General features: G+C 31.9%; 3 protein-coding genes across 6 annotated transcripts; 1 reads left to right on the forward strand and 2 right to left on the reverse strand.

Annotated features, from left to right (window-relative positions):
- Positions 1–1618: 1618 nt before the first annotated feature.
- On the reverse strand, positions 1619–14989 carry LOC130892566 (uncharacterized). Of its 3 annotated transcripts, XM_057798032.1 has the most exons (9): positions 12264–12562; positions 10322–10533; positions 9277–9451; positions 7855–7938; positions 6610–7012; positions 5355–5628; positions 4798–4995; positions 3565–3904; positions 1619–3506 (listed from the first exon to the last, which is right to left on the reverse strand). In XM_057798032.1, exons 1-9 carry the CDS (start codon positions 12279–12281, stop codon positions 3495–3497), a joined length of 1716 nt encoding a protein of 571 aa, XP_057654015.1. In that variant the 5' UTR covers positions 12282–12562; the 3' UTR covers positions 1619–3494. The 3 variants fall into 3 exon arrangements, with proteins under 3 accessions (XP_057654015.1, XP_057654016.1, XP_057654017.1); XM_057798033.1 differs by lacking the exon at positions 12264–12562 and adding an exon at positions 14574–14989 and having other exon boundaries at positions 1619–3904; XM_057798034.1 differs by having other exon boundaries at positions 1619–3904; positions 12399–12531.
- LOC130892568 (uncharacterized) lies at positions 14152–16353 on the reverse strand. Of its 2 annotated transcripts, none has more exons than XM_057798036.1 (2): positions 16158–16353; positions 14152–14573 (listed from the first exon to the last, which is right to left on the reverse strand). In XM_057798036.1, exons 1-2 carry the CDS (start codon positions 16293–16295, stop codon positions 14154–14156), a joined length of 558 nt encoding a protein of 185 aa, XP_057654019.1. In that variant the 5' UTR covers positions 16296–16353; the 3' UTR covers positions 14152–14153. The 2 variants fall into 2 exon arrangements, with proteins under 2 accessions (XP_057654019.1, XP_057654018.1); XM_057798035.1 differs by having other exon boundaries at positions 15474–16349.
- Positions 16354–17443: 1090 nt separating this feature from the next.
- Positions 17444–19896, forward strand: LOC130893291 (V-type proton ATPase subunit d). The gene is made up of 2 exons (XM_057799274.1): positions 17444–17676; positions 17733–19896. The coding sequence occupies exons 1-2, from the start codon at positions 17556–17558 to the stop codon at positions 18656–18658; spliced, it is 1047 nt and encodes a 348-aa protein (XP_057655257.1). The 5' UTR covers positions 17444–17555; the 3' UTR covers positions 18659–19896.
- Positions 19897–20023: the final 127 nt, after the last annotated feature.

Here is a 20023-nt window from a genome sequence, read left to right on the forward strand (position 1 = left end):
GTTTTTCGAATGTTTCTTCATCCATTCTCCAAAAGCAAGGCAGAGGACGATATAATTATTATTGCCAGTGATGCACTGGCCACTTTTTTCTAGTTTACTTTAATTAGCTTTGTTTTTTTCAATTTTAAACTAGACACAAAATATTAAATTAAGTTTGAGTTTAGGAAATTGTTTAATTCTACTTTTGGAATTTTGATTAGTGGCAAGAGAATTGCACGTTGTCTTGCACCATGTCAAGCGGCCTTTAGTTAATAGCAGAAAGTCAAGAATAGTAGTAAAGAAATGAATGTCAAGATTCTTCCTGCTAGATGTAAGAGTAGCTTAAATAGGGACAAAAATTCCTCACAGCCCCCACTCTACAGTTTAGTAGTTAAGGAATGAATGTGAAGATTCCCGCCAAGGACTTTTTTCCCGCTGGAATTAATTTTACGGGAGAAGGTTTATTGGTGGGAAAATTAATAATAAAGCAGGTATGGCAAGTCATTAGATTTTAGTCTCTGAAAACGATAACTTGGTTATCGAAACGCGCGTCAGACTGTGTAATTGTGAGTGTATATAATCATTCGGGAGAATCGTATCTCAAAGTGATACCCACTAAGGGTTAATGAATATGTTCTCAAGAGAAATGATGAAATTGGAATCCAACCTGCCGGCACTATCAAAAAGGAAAAATATAATGTGTCCCCGTCCTCATTTTGTGGCCTATATCATAATAAAGAGAACTAACATCATGGATCAAAGGATTGGTTCCTATGGAATAGGAATAAGAACAAAAAAATGTATCCAATTCAGTTTAGGAGGAAGATTTTCTTGGTGAAATATGGTACAAGTGCCAATAAATAGTTTTCAAATATAACAATTTTCATTTAAAAAGAAAAATACCCAAAATATGGAAAGAAAGCATCCACCAACATTCACGTGTACCATAATACCAGTAAATGACCATATTTGAAAGCAAAATATTTTTTTGGATCTTTTTGTAGTCAAACTATTCGAGATTTACCAACAAATCACTTTTGCGAAAAAAAAAATAATTTATACGACAAAATATCCAATAACCATTCAAGCCCAATAAAAAACAACCTTGCCCTTTTTTACTTCGAATCCGTATTTCGTAGCATCCCTTGATACTTACTATGTATTACCCATGTGAGTTTATATTCTTCAACAATTGTTTGGTCTTCTTGTCATATCTCCTCATCTATGCTTTTGGTATTTCTCCCATAGAACTGGATGCTACATTCACTACTTTGTTATATTTCCTGGATATGTTAGTTACATTCACCCAGTTGACAACACCAACATACTCAACAGAAAAGTTTCTACGTTCTTTGGAAATATCTGACCGAAGCACTGTCTTTGTCATCTTCTATACCAGTTTCACTGTCTTCGTTCTTTTCAGTCGATACTTTGGCTATTTTGTCCACCTGAAGGGTCGAAAAAATAACCTTTCCAAAGACCTAATTTTCGGATATTTTAACACCTTCTATATTCCTTTTACCCTAAAGGGTAGAGGTCTCAAACAGTCCCTGTTAGAGCTTGGTTATAATAATTCAGATCCCTCCACTGTTGACGCTTTTATTCGACGACAACATAGGATAAATAATTTCATGAAAAAAATCATTCCAAATAATTTATTTAGTTTTTATAAATAAGAATCAAATTTTCAAATGAAACAAAGCAGTAAAAAATATATTTAAATAATTACACAATCAAAAAATAAAATAGTTTCGGTAACTAATATAATTAAATAAAAAAAATAAATGTTTTCAATTTTTTAAATCTCATAAATAAACGATATAATTTCAGTATTTATGCTTTAAAGCAAGTAGAAATTTGTTTTTTGAGTGGTATAGTTTCAAAACCAGCCAAACCCGTTTTTTATATAAAATATTAACCATTTACACCATTTGAATATGTCCCCGGTATTTTTATTATAAGAATAATCAAAGTCTACAGTAAAATACATTTTGGATTGAAGTAAATGTTATAGTCCGGGAGGCGGCGACCATTTGAAGTGTTAATTTCAAAAACAATGTCAATTTGGTACTTTTTCGAGCTAAATTTGGTACTGGAGGGTTGTTTGAGGCTATAAACCAAAACATTATGAGTGCTTCGAAAAAAATGGACCTTAAAATCAACATATATTACAGAAGTATCACTGCCCTTCTTTTGATTACTCTGTGACATTTTTTCACAAAGTTGACATTAAAGGATTCAATGTCATGAAGTGGTGTGTCACTCTGTTTTTTCTTAACTTCAATATTGCCAAAGGTCGACTTACAAATCAATTGCAGAAGATTAATCATTCTCCACTACGATATTGCGAGCTCTTACTCATCAGTTCAAACAAAAAAGTTTTTGAACAGTCAAAACATCGAACTGATGGGTCATCCGCCGTTTGTGCACTAAATAATTTCTTCTTTTTGTTACAAATCAAAAATAAAGTGCGAGAACAACGTTTTTCTATCCCTAAAGAAGCGGTTGATGTGTTCTAATCACATGTTTTGAAGGTACCTCAATCGGAATGGAACTAATGCTTCGACAATTGGTTCAAACGCATGTATTGATCTTAATGGAGAATATTATGCTAATACATTTAGGAAAAGACATTATAAGATAAAGCAGGCAGATGTATGGCTATAAGAACTTCTTCTTGCATTGCCTTAACCGTTGGCTATTAACCAGGCTATTCTTGTTGTTCAGCAGATCAACAAATGGCACTCCAAATTTGGAGAGCATACTCAAAAAATATGTCTTCAAGGAATTAAGGATCGTTTCTTATGCGACAATTCGATTTTTCTTTTAAATTGTCGCCATTTGTATTAAACGAAAAACCCATTCGTCATTCCATGACCAAAGGGTTACAGATTTATAATATACAACAACATGGGGCAATGATGTCATCCGTTTACCTCCCGTGATTTAAATACCTGTTTTCAAGAAACTGCGAGTCCGCCATTTTGGTTTTTTTCTCAAAATAAAAAATTTTTTAACGTACTGTATACTATGGATAACAACAAGAAAAAAACTTCGTTTTCAACTTTTTTTAGTACTTTCTAAAAATTTATAAATTTTCTAATAACGTTGATTAAGTGTTTCCACGGTATTTTTGTATAATTTTTTTTTGCTTAGATTTTTGTAACAAAATTATGGTAAAAATAACTGATGTTTACAAACACACTGAAAGGTTTAAATACAGATTTTTACAAATTTCGATTTGTGAATAAAAACATGGATGACAAAGTTCAAAATCCAGAGATGATGATTCAGACATACAGATACTTTTCGGATTTTTGGAGGGACCCACTTCAGTGTCAATGTTCAACTGAGTTTCGGCATCTTCTAATCGATGTCTCAAGATATGGCCAAATGCAAAAACAGATATTCTTTGCTTGATAATTGATTTGTCAACAAATTTGTTTCACCCTATTTCTGAGGTATTATTTCACTTCAAGTTCTGATGTTACTTTTTATTTAAACAAAATTTCCAATTATTCCGAAACCTGAAAATATTAGATTTAAATTATAAAGAGAAAGTATTGAATTATATTAATTGATCACAGATCCAGATTCTTCTTCGAAATCTTTATATTTGTTTTTGCCCAGCTCAACTGTTTTCATAAATTCGCTTTCGCCATATAAAAATCTTTTGACATTTTCTTCCATTTCGGCGTATCGAGCACGGTCGACGATCTCTTCTGGGCTTCTTTTTTGGATATCCGAGCGAAAATTGTCGGATCTCGAATTTTCCGAACTACTTATGTCTTGATCTATACTGTTTTTAATCCAATCGGCTACTCTTTGTTGATTTTGTGTCGAAGTGTCACTGACTATGGAGTTGATTTCCGTTTCTGAACTGTCTGGCGTAGGAGCACAATTTTTTTGTACCAATTTGTGCGACCTAAAAATCAATTTATCAAACTTTCAAACAAATACAAAAAATATCAAATTTTCAATTTTGTTATAATTATAATAAAAATTTTTCTAGAGGTAATCTCATCATTTTTCAATTTATTAATCACTTATTGACGTTTATCAAACACTGCATAAATTATTTTTCTTTATCAAAATCAAGTTGAACATGAACCGCACTCATATATAATTGCATCAATTCCAATGACCCTTCAGTCTGTGCAAACGAGATTTTTGAAGTAATCTTGACCAAAAGAAAGCATCCAAATGATCTCCTGTTTATTTTTCCTTAGAATTATGTTTGCATCAATTCCAATGACCCTTCAGTGTGTGCAAACGAGATTTCGGAAATAATATTTCAGATATGGAAGCCTATATCCCATCACCTTCGAGGGCTTTGCAGACAATAGTCCATGGTTTGATAAAAACTGCATTAGAACAGTAAGCAATGAAAATGCTCAAATCCTAGTGCCGAAAAACTTTGTTGTCTTGAGAAATATCTGCAAACCATAGATGAGAGAGTGAAAAACAATCTTCTTAATTGCCCAAATGGATCAAGGTCTTTTTGGTCTGTAACTAAGATGGTTAGCCAAGGCTTTTGTAAATCAAAAATTCCACCATTGACTGGAAAAGATGGATCAATTACTGGCAGAAAATAGGACAGATCCTAAAAAATGTGATCACAGGAGGTGAATTTGGGGCGTACAAGTAGAAAACTCAACCTTTTATAGGACACGTCAGTAGAAGGTAACATAAAAGACTAGAATTTAGTGTTCTTAATACTGAAGAGAAGGAAAAGGATAGATTTAAAGAAAAAATACAAAAATCAATTGAAACAACTGAATAGGGAACGAAAAGTTTAATTTTCATGATAAATCTCACCTAGTATAAAGTACAGGTGGAATATTATGATGAGCGTTATCCAGCAGGATATTCTTAGCTCCAATTTGTAGTTTCAAAGAAGGGTATCCTCTTGGTGACGATATTGTAGGACTTGCCCTGTTCTCATTTCTTTCGGTTTCAGTTTTCTCCGATGTCACTTCTTCGACTTGATAGCCGAGTCTCGATTTACTACAAATTCTGAAAATTAATTAATTAAAAGCTTTTATTACATTAATTTGATTTTAGAAAGTAAGTTAAAACAATGGATAACGGCACAAATATTTTTTCGAAAAATTACACTGATCAAAGGAAAAAAAAACTACATTAACATAAAGCTTAATAAGAATACTACAGCTGAATGAACTGATATAAATACAAAAAAGAACTGAAAAAAGTTGCAACACATTTTATTTTTTCAGTAAGGGTGGTTCCCATCACATTCAATTCCATCTTGATGGAACCTTTCACCCTGCATTAAGACTAATTTTTGTATTTTCAAAAACATAAAACGATCCAATAAAAAAGAAACTGAAGAAATTCATTTCAGTTTGATTTACCTTTGACGCGACGGTTTCACTTCATTAGACTTGTCCGGAACATGTGACAAGGATGTAGTTGGTGCTTCTACAGGAATATCTTCATTTTTTGGCGTAATATCAGTTGGGCTAGAGGAATTGTTAATTTCAATTATTCTATCAGTTAAAAAATTATTCGGCTGAACTTTCACCACATTGTAGTTGGGTTGGTTCACGACGGGTTCCAAGTTTTCTAATGGATAAATAGGCACAACTTTATGAGTTTTTGGTTCTGTATTTCTAACTATCTTCATACCTGTAATGGAATTTACGTTTAAGAAGTTTTTTAAGCACATCAATAATTATCAAAAATAGTTTTTTTTGCTCATACATGAAATACCGTCTATTAGTCGTAGACCTCTGTAGGTTAGGTTAGGCAGTCACTCTTGAGCGTACATCTCGTAGTTTTGGATACAAGATGTAAAGTAAAGCTGCAATTACATATAAACAAATATATAATCACTAGTGTTTTATTATTACTATAATAGAGGGGGTTTTACAGCTACTTTATGTATCCACTCGTTATCCTCGATAGTTCTGTCTTTCATATTCTGTTCAATTCCTTCCTTCCAGGTCCTTGAGGATCTTCCTTGTCTTCTTCTATTCTGCGTTTGATACATCAACGCTTTCTTCGGCCACCTGTTTTGCACCATCTACATCACATATCCGTACCAGAGGAGTTGTTTGGTCTTTGTATATTGTCATTTTTGTGTTTATGTTAATTTTTTGACTAAAGCAATGAGATCAGAATTTATGTAGCTTTTTTCCACTATTTATAAAAATCCATTGATAATAACAGACTGATCAGCTCTGGATCGCCTATAATTTTATGTCCAATTCCTGAGCTGCACTATCAGACTTCTTAGTAAAGCCAGCAGCTGCAATAAATTCAATCAGATTGCTTCCAATCCTTCCAGAATGTTTTTAAGATCGGTATTGATGGTGGTACCTTTAAATCTGTTTTTCCCCGATAGAACCTCCAGACCATCCTATAATCCGAACGAAAAGCTAATTTAATTCTGGAATATTTTAATCTAGAAGATGCTATATTGCGATATTTTTTCTTTTTTTTTCACCCTACTTCACCGTTGCTAGTTATTTTTAAGTTTTAAAATTTTATCTGGAATTTTTCAAAGATAATGTGACCTGTTGGCCTCAATGTGGTAAAACTAATTTTCAATCAGAAGAGACCTAAAATCAGGAAAATTTATGAAGGAAAAAATCTATTTGGACTTACTCGTAATTGATACTATAGCCTCGTTACATTTCAAGCACACCATTTCTTTATAATCTCCTGTTTGGGTCCCTATACTATGACTCTCCAATTGATGAACTATCTTCACTCCTTTGGCACAAGTACAAGTATCACAATGTTTGACGGACGCCCTTTCCCGTTGTCTTTCCTCCAAAACTTTCGCCATTATAGCGGCAGATACGATATCAACAGTCGTCGATTCCGGATCTGGTTCGTTTTTTCGTTCCAGGTTAGGAGACTTTGGTACTGAATATACCATAGCGGTTGGAGGGAACGTCGGTATAGGAACTTTGATGCTTTTCACTTCTGGTACGACACGGGGCGGTTCGGGTTTTTTTTTAGTCGTCATATAGTTCGAAACTTGAGATTGGATTTCAGCCGGTAACTGAAACGAATTGCAATCACATATACTTTATCTAATTTTACCATAAAGTACCATAAAAAGTATTGTAACTGATAGACCAAGATGATTTTTAAATTAGTACACTAATTCCCATAACAAAAGTAGTGAACTTTACTAATTGGTAACCCCGGTATAATAATTTAGCGAAATGGATCCCTAGCCGGCCCTGATCGGCTACAACGGAATTTTGAATTTCGGCGAATGCGCATATTTTTTTATAACTTGCAGAATTCGTTTGATCTCAAGTTTTTATAGCAAGCGGTTTATTTACATTGTTTCTTTTGAATAATTTCTAAGAGGGACTATTTATTTATTTGTTTTTTCTTCTTTATGTTTTATAAGTAAAATAAATAGTCAAAGTTAACAGAACGATTCGAAGAATTTAAATAATTTATTCAAGTGATAATTAAATAGTAACAATTAGCTTAAGTGATAATCATGATAAAGGTATTAAAACTATAAAAAGTATTATTGTCCAATTATTGAAAAATAAAACCTAACCTAACCCAACATATAAATTTGGTTTTGAAAGAAATAAAAATTACTTGGAAATAGTTCAAAAAATAAATTTAACTTTGAAAAATAAATTTGACTCTCGGATTTAAAAAATAAATAAATTGGATACGAAAATAAATGACACGACAAATTTTAAATTTGAAAAAAAGATTTGACTTCGAAACAAAATGTTGGGAAAATGGACATGCGAAAGAAAAATAAATGAGTGAAAGAACTAAATTTTCATTTTTATTGAAAAGAATAAAAAAATGCTAACCTACTGTCGAGGTTAGGTTAGGTTATTTTTTTACTTGTATTCGAATACTTACAGTATCATATTTGTGTGCTACAAAATTGCTTTGCTTGCATTGTAAAAATTGTATTGCTAAGCTTACATCATTTTTGTATCTCTCCTAAAAAAAAATAATAAGAATGTAAATATGTAACAGTACATTAGATTACAAATAATACAAATTACAAAGTAATCCGACACACGAAAAGAAATGATGAAAATAATGAAAAATTTATATATTTTCCTTTCATAAATGGTCTGTCTCAACAATTCCAACATTTATTGAAGAAATATGATTTGAAAATTTGCAATAAACCTAATAACCTATCGACAAAACACCAAAATCAAAAAAGAACAAAATTTTTCCTTGTAATAACTGCGAATATATTGGCCAAACAAGCCAATACTTGGAGAATAGAATAGAGAGTCACAAATATGAACAAAAAATGCCGCAGCTCTAATATAACATGAAAAAGAAAAAAATATCAGTTTGATTATATGAATACCAAAAATTAATAGAGCAGAAAACAATTTTAAAAAGAGAGAATTCTACGAAATACTAGCCATTCATAAGTCTTTGCAACATGGTTTTAGCAGACCACACCAATGGTTGGCCTTGTAATGCCACACATTTCATTCTACTAATATAAATGTTTACATTATTTTAATTGCAATAAACACTTTTGGTACGAGTTGCGTACAATATTTTTTCAACGTTCATTTTCAATATTTTGACGATTTTCATTTTTTAAACTTTCATTGAATGGATCTAAATTTAGCTGCTTCCTTTCTTCTACATGATTTTTCGTGGTAAGTTTTTACTTTTTTCACATTTATTGGTCACTGCAATTTTAAATTTTCTAAGACATTATTATAGTCCTCGCCTCACTAAGTTTATTTGATCATATTTCTCATACTGCGATCAATTAATTATACTTCTTACGTTTCTTATAATCAAATATTTTCTTCTAATCTTTTTCTTCAATGGAATCATCAGACGATGATATTATCACTGCACCACCTGCAGCAAATGATCTTCATGATGGTGACTATGTTATAACCTTGGTTCCATTATTTAAATTGTATATAAGAAAATTGTTACAACCAAGAAATCCTTACAAACATGTTAATGAAAAACAACGACAAATCGAAGATGATGAAGAAAAGGAAATAAAAAGTAACGATGAACCTTATAGAAAAATAACAAACAAATTTGTAAGACCCACATTGAGTGAAATGGTTGAGACATATAGAAAGAATAACAGAAGATCCATGGGTAAACGAGTACTAAAAGGTGGAAGATATGGAAAAATAAAGGATGATCGAGGAAAAAATGATTGGAGTAGGTTTGAGAACGATTGGAGTGAACCTGAGGGCAAGATTAGGGCTGATACATAATTCATGTTATCATTATTATTGATTAGTTAAGGAAGTGGATGGTTTTTTTTTATTTACTCACATTATCTTCTCTCAATTTCTTATTGGTATAATTCGCTTCTGCTAATTTATGCGACAATGTAGCTACATCTTTAGTAAGGGTTGTTTTTTCAGTCTCACAAACGTCCACTAATTTTAAAAGCTTATCTTCTAATCCTTGGTTAACTCTTTGTACTCTCCTATGAGCTTCATATAACCTAAAAAGTAATTTATTGAAATGTAGAAGTAGCGGATAGATAGATAGATAGTTTTTTATAATTTTTACTACTGGTAAAATACGAGGGTTGTAGCAATAAGTCATGGCAACTATTTCTTTTTTCTTGCAACGAACATATACAGTCACCCTAATGTCCTCCGTGGGGTAGTTTGTAAAGTCATTCATTGGTTTTTAGACCTCATTATTACTGCGAAATCCCTTCTTTAAGGATTGCTACTTAGAGAAGTGCGAAATTTACGTGTTGACAAATCTAAAACAAGTAGTTCATATGACGTTTATAAAGTTCCAACTTTCAAAAGATTAATTCCTCATCCACCATATAGTCCAGATCTGGCTACCAGTGACTACTGATCTCAAAAAAATGATCGCTGGTAAGAAATTCACCTCCCTCAAATCAAGAAGTAATTGCTGAAACTGAAGCTTATTTTGAAGGGAAAGACAAATCCTTCTACAAACATGGCGTCGAGAAGTTAGAGGAGTAGGGAATGATTCTCACAAATTGATAAAGGAACATCCTGCTGCTACCAATGTCACCCGAATTGATTTCTATGGATTTTTTTATGGGACTATTTCAAAGAAAAAGTAAAAGTGACAATCTGCGAAATATTGTGGACTTTAAACAAAATATTCGTGAAAAAATAAGCGAAATTCAACCGAGCCTACTGCAGAGCGTAGGCTAAATGCGAGGCTCCGTTTTGAGCAGTTCGTGCAACTCGATGGAAGACATTCGAATGACATAATTGTTGAAAAGTGAAATCCTCATCTTTATTTTTATTTTGGAAAGTTAATTCTACCGATAAACACCCTGTATATACTTACATACTGCTATGAAATTATCGAGGTATGTTACCTTTTATATTTATCCTGCCAAGTCAGCAACTCTTCTTTCAATACTATTAACTCTTCATCGGGGAGTTTATTGGCTTCGTTCAAAAAATTTGTTTCCATTGTTACAATATGATTCTCTCTTTCCAAAAGGCGTTGCTTAAGATTTTCTATTTCGACATGTAGTTGGACATCGTGATCATTGGTTATGCATCTTTTGCATGTACAACCACAATCCTGTAACAATTAACACACCATAGACATAACAACTGGAACTAGATTGTGGAGGATATGAAAAAACGATATATCTCGATTTTCGTCAAAAGTACAAGTCCTATGGAAAAAAATCAAATAGCAAAGTTGTAGGTAATAAAAAGATCTACAACTTTTGTGATCACACTTTTTTCATATAACCTCAAAATTTATATGAAAAATTCAAAAAACTACTTTTTGGTTTTTTTATCTTTTACAAAAAACATTGTTTTTCCACTAAATTTTGTGAAAAGTTAACTTTTTATGTCCAACATACACTATTATTTATTTGATTTGAAATATCATTTAAACGTTGTTTAAAGCAGCAATTACATTTTTTCATCGTTTCATGTTCAATCAGTCACGTTCAAGGTAGCAAGCAAAGGAAAAATTGTTGCTGATTAAAAGAATCAGCTAATTCTCATTTTCTTTTTCATTGTTCATTCTTTAGACTCATTCGAACATTGTTCAATGTAGCAATAAACTTTCTTCGGCATTTTTTGTACAGCAAGTCGAGTTCAAACTAGCATGGCAACACATTTTGATTCAATATTCTTTACTTTATAAACATTTTATGCTAACTTTATACACATGGCTTAAGCAACAAAATTGCAGTTTAAGCAACTAAATATCAACAAAAAAGCTGCAAACTTTGCATAATTTTTTATTGAATTTTGCCGATTTGACACTGTCATCTTTATAGAGCTCATTAAATCTGAAATTGACCTCACATCAATAATTGATTATTTCTATTTTCATTTAAAGTATAGGGTTTATTTTTTAATTTGGTCCATTACTAACCAAGGGATGATCCATTGTTCACCAACCAATCAATTCTACTTTTTTTAAAATCTCATTTACTCCCTTCTCATGTACTAAATACATTTAGATTATTCTAATAGCTCAATAATTATTTAATACAGAAACTAAATTTGAGATCAATTGGATTGATAAGTTTTGAATTACGAGGAATACAAAAAAAAGTAACCCATTATTTACCCGGAAACCCTACCCCATATATTCATATATATTTGTTATTTTTAAGGAGCTTTGTAAACGAATATAAATCATTATCTTGTTTTACATATTTGGGCTCTAACCTTATAGGAAAAAGTATTATTGAATTTTTATTATATAAAAATGTGTATTGTTTTGTTATTAATATTATTTACTTTAATTGACATGGTGAACATAATATATGAAGTAAATTGTAAAATTTGATTTTTGACATAGCACCTGTAGTCTGAAATTATTCTATAACGGCCTAAAACTAATCAAAATTGTGTAGCAAAAAATCCTAATCAATATGTCTTTAAAACAAACATATAACGTGGGTATTTTATCCATTGAAATATTTTCCAATAGTTCTGTATAATAATTAATTATTTCGAAAAAATAAGTACTTATAATAGCGTACACATAGTTTTAGCGTACTTCTAAATAAAAAAAGTCTAGAGAAGCTTTGTTATATCACTATTTCTTAACATCTTACAAGATAAAAACCAAGTTTCATTTATGTTATAATACAATGATTTTTCGCTCAGAAATTTATCATTTCGTATAGGATTCTCTAGATTTTATTGTACAGATTATACTCTTATTATTATATTAGTAAATAATACACAATATTATAGATTCAATCATAATGTCTCATTTGAACTATCATATCTATAGAAAGTCTTAAAAATAATAATATGGGGTTTATATTACTTTACCTTGCATTTATTGGCCATAACTAAAGTCAACTACAAAAAAAATACTGTAATTGGAAGCACGTATATCTCATATCTTGGAAAATCCCAAGTGTCAAGATTGAACCTATAGGTAAATGTTTTATTATTGTAACTTACAAGAACTTTTGTATTTGAAGTTAACTTAAACTTGGAGTGATACGTGTTTTTGAAAGATTATCAGCACACAACCTGTTTTCACTTTTATTGTCTATTTGATTACAAGCAGACAGCTGTCTGCTAAGAATGATAAATATGTGACAAAATAAGTCCACTTAAAATATATGACATATGACGTATGTACCTAACTTCATAAAATAACAGAAATACATGTAACGAATTACAAATAGATAATTGTTGCTTAAATATTTCTCTTATAATTAATTAATAAGGAGAGCCGATAAAAATCATGCTTTTATTAAAAAGGTGTCTCTTACTTAAGCATTTATTGTCTCTTAAACTTGTATCTAACTTCATGACGTAAAGTTTATGGAATATAAGGAATTACAAATAATTAGTAGTTCCTCAAATGTTTTCCAAATTAAGAATTCATTAATATTAAAAAAAAGTCTTTACAAGAATTGAAGCCTGTTCAGAAACTTGACTTTGTAAACCAGATGATTGACAGCTTTCCAACGTTTACAAACTTGTTTTGGGATAAAGTTAATTTTTATCTTAATGGACACGTCAGCAAGTAAAATTGCCGCTACTTGAATGCAACAAATCAAAAACACAAACATCAGAAACCCTTACATTCGCCTAAAATAACCATATGGGCTGCCATGTCAGCGTGAGAAATTACACTCGCTTTTTTGAAGATGAAAGGTGATGCATAAGCACAATTACAGTGAATTCGGATCATTATGTGCAGATGGTAGAAGACTTCTTGACGCCCGAACTGCAAAATTTCAATGGTTGTAATCAAAGAGCAGGACGAAGCAACTTCACACATGATCAATTGATCTCTGCCACGAGCTCGTGAATTTTTTCCTGCCCAATTGGTCTTCAGGATAGTCCCGATTTAACACCTATGTACTTTTTCCTTTGAGGTTGTGTCAAATAACAAAGCGACTTCTGTGGCACATTTAAACGAAGATATTCATCACGGAATGACAGCCACCACGAAGAATATCTGCCGAGTCCTAATAGGCAATCGCCATGCCTACCTGGAAACTCTTAGAGCACTTAACCAATAAACCCAAGCGACCCTACTTCCTGGTTCCCACCACTGTAATGCGTCGGCCCAGATGGCATAGTTTCCACTTTTTTCCATTTGGTAATCAACACAGCCTCTATTTTTTGCTTTGCTAGTTTCAGGTTGACTGAGTCCTTCCACCTAGAGATCTTTTAGAGCACTATATCATATGTGATATAGTGCTTTCCACGATTATTACAAATGCTACAAGTTAGCATTCCACGGTGGTATCAATTTTAGTAGCGCTGGATGTTCCTTAAGAGAGTATTAAGCTTTGAGGTACCTCTCCCATGACTTTGTACTCCTTGAGGTCATTTTCTGTGTCGTATTTGAGGATTCTGTCTGTGGAGTAGCTGACTACTATCTTCTGTAGGTATCCTGACACACCTATCTTAGGAAGAGCGATTATGCAATCCCATCTGGCTGTGTTGAAAGGCATTCTTTATGTGAAGCGTCACCTCTTTCCATTAGACTCATGACGTTGCTTCCTATGCATACTGATGACGAGATCGATAGCATCAAGTGTGGAATGACCTTTCAGAGAGCAGTATATTCTCCAAGAATTTTCTGTATGCAGAGTGTAAGGTTCATCAACAAAGTTATGAAGACAGGCTTCTTTAGAGGATTAGTTAAAGCAACTAAGCTTGAAGATCAACATGAAGCAACAGCAAACAATAGTTTTATATATTCCGAAAACTTTTATTGAATTCTGAATCACATATTTTCAATTTTAAATTTTTATTTTTATTCTTGAGACAATCGACAAAATACTTTAATTTTTTTTCATCGCTTATAAATAGTATTCGAAGAGTTTTCAGTTCAAAGATTGTATAAACATTAAGATTAGTGCAGAATGCGATATTGAGCATTTCCAAATTAGAGCATTTTTTCAATATATCATCTATCGAAAATATATTTTTGCAGTTTCTAAGTATGAGTTGTTTTAAATTACTACAACTTTTAGCGATCGCTTTTATTCCAAAGTTACTAATTTTGGAACATCCCGTAAAATCTATCACTTCTAATTTTTCAAGCGAATCTTTTCCTTGTTCGAAAAGATTCTTAATATTAACATCACTAATTTGGTGACCAAATCTTACCTGAAATAGAAACAGAATTATGGTTAATGGGTTCTATTTTCACTGATAGTATATAACCAAAATGTATTCTACAGTAAACTTGAAGCTGAACCTTACAACAACTTTCCCATAGAAACAGACGTTGGAATAGTTATTTGTATGCCAAGGACTGAAAGTGCTACTTTGTTGGACGAGTCCCACAAAGTACTATTTCAGCCGCGGCGTACACATCATATTTTAGACGATGCATAAGATCCAGAACTTTTCAATTACACTTAGGAAAGAAAATAAATAATAGAGAATTATAAGCATCAGGTGGCGTGGATTCGAGTAACTCTTCATTGCTGACGTTTTCTTTTTAATCTTCTTTCATTGTTATTCGTTAATTTATACAAAACTTCAGTAAAAGCAAATAATTTCAGAAAATTAAAAATTTAAGGTTATGCAAAATCATCAAGTTGAAATTGTCTACTCCAGAGCGTTTTGTAGTACGGAACTGACACTTTCACTACATGGAACACTCAAAACGCAACTTTTGGTATGTAAATGAATACAGAACGAACAACTTTCAGATGGCGTCGTCTAAAAAATTATTTTTTTCCATTGTGACCAACTCCCAAAAACCCCAACACAAACACATAGTATTAACCTACCTTCTATACAACACGACTTTTATAGCACTGGCTTCCACTCATACGCTCCCAAAGAGCTTCCAGAGAACTTGAAACTTATGTTGTATAGATTGTGGTATTTCTCAAGCAACTACCGCCATCTCTAGGTTAGGCGAGGTATTTCTGGGATCATCCTCGTATTATGTGAATTGAGCGTAATCCTTTTGAGACTTTGATAGATAATTGATAACAGCTCTAGGGTGAGTAATGCAAACAGACAAAAAGATACTAACAAACATTAGTACATTACCTTCAAAGTTTTGAGTTTTCTCAAAGTTTTCCATAAGCTTTGGAAATCACATCCTTCGAAATTATAGGCGAAATTCAAGCACAAGTACTGCAAGTTTTTGCATTGCAAGATAGATGAAAAACTTCCATTTCCCAAATTAGAGCAATCTAAAGATAAATATTGCAGAGAATTCGCAGTGTGGCTGGTTAGAAAATAAATATCGGCATCTATCAAGTATATTCTATTAATCGGTTTGAACGTTGAAATATGGAAACCATTCAATTTTCTGCAATTCATGATTATTGAAGTGATATGGGATATCGTTAGGTATGGATTATCACTGAAATTGACTGAAGACAACGATTGGCAAAATGCCAGTTCAACACAGAATATTAGAGATTTGAATTTTGTTCCTTTCAAATCCAATTCCTTTAACACCTTGCAAGACACAATTAGATGTCTGAGTGAATCTTCGACTACCTCATGACAGTGTCGTAAACTAATTCTCACCAAGTTTTGAGCGTACCGACAGATCTGTCTCAAAACTATCAACGGCTCTTTAATTTCCTTAATAATTATGGTTTCCGCTGTATTGAATTGCCTTATTTTGAGACAAATAACCGAAGTACTTATCGATATTCCTTGAAATTTTAACGTATTCCAAAGACTTGGATGTTCCGCGACCGTTCTCCATTGTTGACATACCGGAATGATCGTTGTTCTCAGTTCAGTTTCATCGAAATATTGGAATATGTTCAATAGAACTTTTTCTGGTAGATATCCAAATCCAATCGGTAAAATCAAAGATGTATTTCCTCTTAATGACATACAACTGGAAAACATGTTTAATGGAAAACTTTCTAATTACTATCCTGACATTTATGAAAATTAAAGACATTCACTTAATTCATAATGATTAGACACGACAATAAATAAAAGAAATGTCAACGTAGTTAGCATTCTGAATTTCCAATCAGATTGCAATATTTATTATAATTATACAGGATGCTTCAAAAAAGGTGATCCCATCACTAGGATTAATAGACAACTGAAAAATATTTGGGTTTGCTCGGTAAAAAATTTTCGTATCTAACGCCATTCGTTTAGCAGATACATCGAATGAATTTGTTTTTATGTTTGATTCTCATAGAGGACGCTAGTTACACAGTTCGTACCAAGTAGTATTAAACATAACTTTTTCAATATTAAATTTATTGATCAAAATTTCAAGTGAACATAAACATCATTTAATTTTACACCAAAAAGATACTCTTGATAAAACTTGATACTATGCACCGTTTTCGGAATATTTTGATTTGAAAATTATGAATAACCGATGCTGTATGAAGTATTGATAAATGTATCAATAAAACAAATAATCACGACTTATTTAACTTTGAAAAACAACCGATTAGACTGGATTTTTATGAAAAGTTACAAGAAACGAAAGCCCTCGGTTCCAATGTATCCGTTTTATCGATGGGGTCTCATAGTAAAAAAAAGGAAGAATTTTGTTTATTCTTGGTAACTGCACTGGAGCTGTACTGAACTGGATCAGTGCAGGCCAGTTTATGAGTGAATAGAATTAGTTCGATCGGATTCAAAGATATGGAGCATTTTTGTTGATTCTTGTATTTGAGGTTATTTGATATGATTCAGACCTTGTAGTTTTAACAATAATGGAAAATGATTTAGTACTTTTTGATATTTTACATTCGTCCGATGAAGAAGATGTAGTGCTACCGTTTCCAGATTACACTTATTGCATTGTACTGGCTGGACTGATTTTAGACCCAGTACAAGAAGTATAGTGAACTAGGTGAACTATTTCTCTAGCACTGCTACTAAGGACTACTAAGTTCTTTCTGCTAGAAAGAACGCTTTAGTGTACATTTCCTGAAATAGTTCTGTCAGTGCAGCTACCAAGAGCAAACCTATGATTAACATCAAGTACTGATTTTGAGTTGCCTACACTGAATTTGATGGATTTTATTAATCACGTGCTTTAATTGACAATGACAATAATCATATGACATTTGGGTGAGGTGTTTTTATCTCGTGAGCTTGTTATTCTCAATATCATTAAAAAATTAAGCACACATCATGAAGGGCTGTATTTTTAACATCGACAATGGCTACTTGGAAGGATTATGTCGTGGATTCAAATGCGGAATTCTCAAACAATCAGACTATCTTAATTTGGTTCAATGCGAAAGCCTTGAAGGTATGTTTTTTATTTGAAAAATTCAATATAGTTATTATGATACTGATTATTTCCAGATTTAAAATTGCATTTACAAGGAACTGATTATGGTACATTTTTGGCCAATGAACCCTCACCTTTGTCAGTATCAACTATCGATTTGAGACTCAGGGAAAAATTGGTAATTGAGTTTCAACATATGCGAAATCAAGCAGTGGAGCCTCTGTCCACTTTCATGGACTTTATTACGTACAGTTACATGATAGATAATATTATACTCTTAATTACAGGAACTCTTCATCAACGACCAATTGGTGAGTTAATTCCAAAATGTCACCCTTTAGGTAGTTTTGAACAAATGGAAGCTATCCATGTCGCTGCTACTCCAGCTGAATTATATAATGCAGTCTTAGTAGATACTCCACTTGCTCCATTTTTTGTTGATTGTATTAGTGAACAAGATTTAGACGAGATGAATATTGAAATAATAAGAAATACATTGTACAAAGCATATTTAGAAGCATTCTATGCTTTCTGCAAAGAAATCGGAGGTACTACAGCTGATTGTATGTGCGAAATCTTAGCATTTGAAGCCGATAGACGTGCAATAATTATAACTATTAACTCATTTGGTACCGAATTGAGTAAAGATGATCGTGCTAAATTGTATCCTCGTTGCGGTAGACTCCATCCTGACGGATTAGCCGCGCTCGTTAGAGCTGAAGATTACGATCAAGTAAAAGCTGTAGCTGAATATTATGCGGAATATTCCAAACTTTTTGAAGGCGCCGGAAATAATCCCGGAGATAAAACTTTAGAAGATAAATTCTTCGAGTATGAAGTTCGTCTTAATATCAATGCTTTCATGCAACAATTTCACTTTGGAGTTTTTTATTCTTATTTGAAATTGAAGGAACAGGAATGCAGAAATATTGTTTGGATCGCTGAGTGTGTCGCACAGAAACACAGGGCTAAAATTGATAATTACATTCCGATATTTTAAAAAATTTCCATTCCATTTAATCAGTTTTGAACTTTATAGTGTTAACTAAAAAGAAAATGTAGAAACATGCGGGAGTTTCATTTTATTTCTCATAATATAATGATATATCATGGGTCGAATATTCTAATTATAAAAGATGTAAAATTTGCCATCAAATATTTTTAAAAAATTGAATTAATTTTGTTGAGAGTGAAATACAGGGAAGAAAGTAGATCATAGTTTAAGTTTTTTAATGAATCATCATTAATTCTCAGCTCAAATAGTGTCAGAAGTCAAAAAAAAACACACTATGGAGTAATAAGCGTTTGAAATTACTGCAATGGCAACTATTTACTTGATGTAATTTGAGAAAAGATTTTCAAATTTTTTGAGATATTTTTGAGTTATGACACTATATGAGAGGAGGTGCGATATGTTTTTCTATATTTTAAAAACATTTTCACCTATTTCATAAATTAAAATAACGTATTATTACAATTTTTCATAATTTTTAAAAATAAAAATTGTACAAATCTACCCATCCCATGTAATGTATCTTCGGGCTAACCAATGATGGTTGAACATATTCTTTGTATTGAAATATTAAAACTACTTTATAAAAAACTATTTATTATGCAAGAAAATAATTAATTAATCGATTACGGCACTCGACGAATACCAAAACATCACACCCTAGTTATTCTCCTCAAAATATTCAAAATTTTATCTATACGCTGGAAAAGGAGCTAAGGGTAATAACCGATTGAGCCCGGCTCAAGTTTTAGAAGTATTTGAATTTTGTAAAAAAGACAATTAATTCTATAGCATTTGGGAGTTCATTTTTTAGCTAAATTTAGCGTTGATTTCAATGCTGATAGAACAATAATGAAAAAATAACCGTTTTGCGACATTGAAATGCTGATATAATATTCGACTCATGTTTTTATTATTTTTTTTTTGGATTTATCTATTTAATCTTGATGATTTCGAGCTCCCCTCATCTTGTGTGTCACTGTCTAGAATAAATCTAGTTTTAACCTAAATATTTAACTTAAATATAATTTATGATTGATATATATATATACAATATATTTTATTGAAAGCACTTCCCCCAATTACATTTTTTGAAATATTGTTAGTAAAAGTCTTTATTGAGTCGAATTCGTGATTTATTTCAAAAGATATTGTAAAAAAAACTTATTAAAATGCTATTCTTCTTGTTTATGTATAAAATAAATATATTATGTACATCAAACAAATAGTTTTCTTTCCAATCTCTATTCCTTCAGTTGAAGAAAAACGTTGACCTCGCAATTAATTTTTAATCCGCGCAAATAACAAGAAATCATTGGGTACCAAACAACGACTGTACGCCGAATGACCCAT

Source organism: Diorhabda carinulata, chromosome 4 (genome assembly GCF_026250575.1).
Source record: "Diorhabda carinulata isolate Delta chromosome 4, icDioCari1.1, whole genome shotgun sequence".
In the NCBI taxonomy this organism is placed as follows: domain Eukaryota; kingdom Metazoa; phylum Arthropoda; class Insecta; order Coleoptera; family Chrysomelidae; genus Diorhabda; species Diorhabda carinulata.

What these genes read in the sequence shown, in the direction of transcription:
- LOC130892566 (XM_057798032.1), bottom strand. An exon ending in TGGCAGGATAAATATAAAAG is followed by an intron (nt 9,452 to 10,321) that starts GTAACATACCTC and finishes ATTACTTTTTAG; the next exon opens with GTTATATGAAGCTCATAGGA. An exon ending in TAGCACACAAATATGATACT is followed by an intron (nt 7,013 to 7,854) that starts GTAAGTATTCGA and finishes AATTCGTTTCAG; the next exon opens with TTACCGGCTGAAATCCAATC.
- LOC130892568 (XM_057798035.1), bottom strand. Translation starts at nt 16,295, where the DNA reads ATGTTTTCCAGTTGTATGTCATTAAGAGGAAATACATCTTTGATTTTA. An exon ending in GAAAACTCAAAACTTTGAAG is followed by an intron (nt 14,574 to 15,473) that starts GTAATGTACTAA and finishes TTTCTATTTCAG; the next exon opens with GTAAGATTTGGTCACCAAAT.
- LOC130893291 (XM_057799274.1), top strand. Translation starts at nt 17,556, where the DNA reads ATGAAGGGCTGTATTTTTAACATCGACAATGGCTACTTGGAAGGATTA. An exon ending in TCAATGCGAAAGCCTTGAAG is followed by an intron (nt 17,677 to 17,732) that starts GTATGTTTTTTA and finishes GATTATTTCCAG; the next exon opens with ATTTAAAATTGCATTTACAA.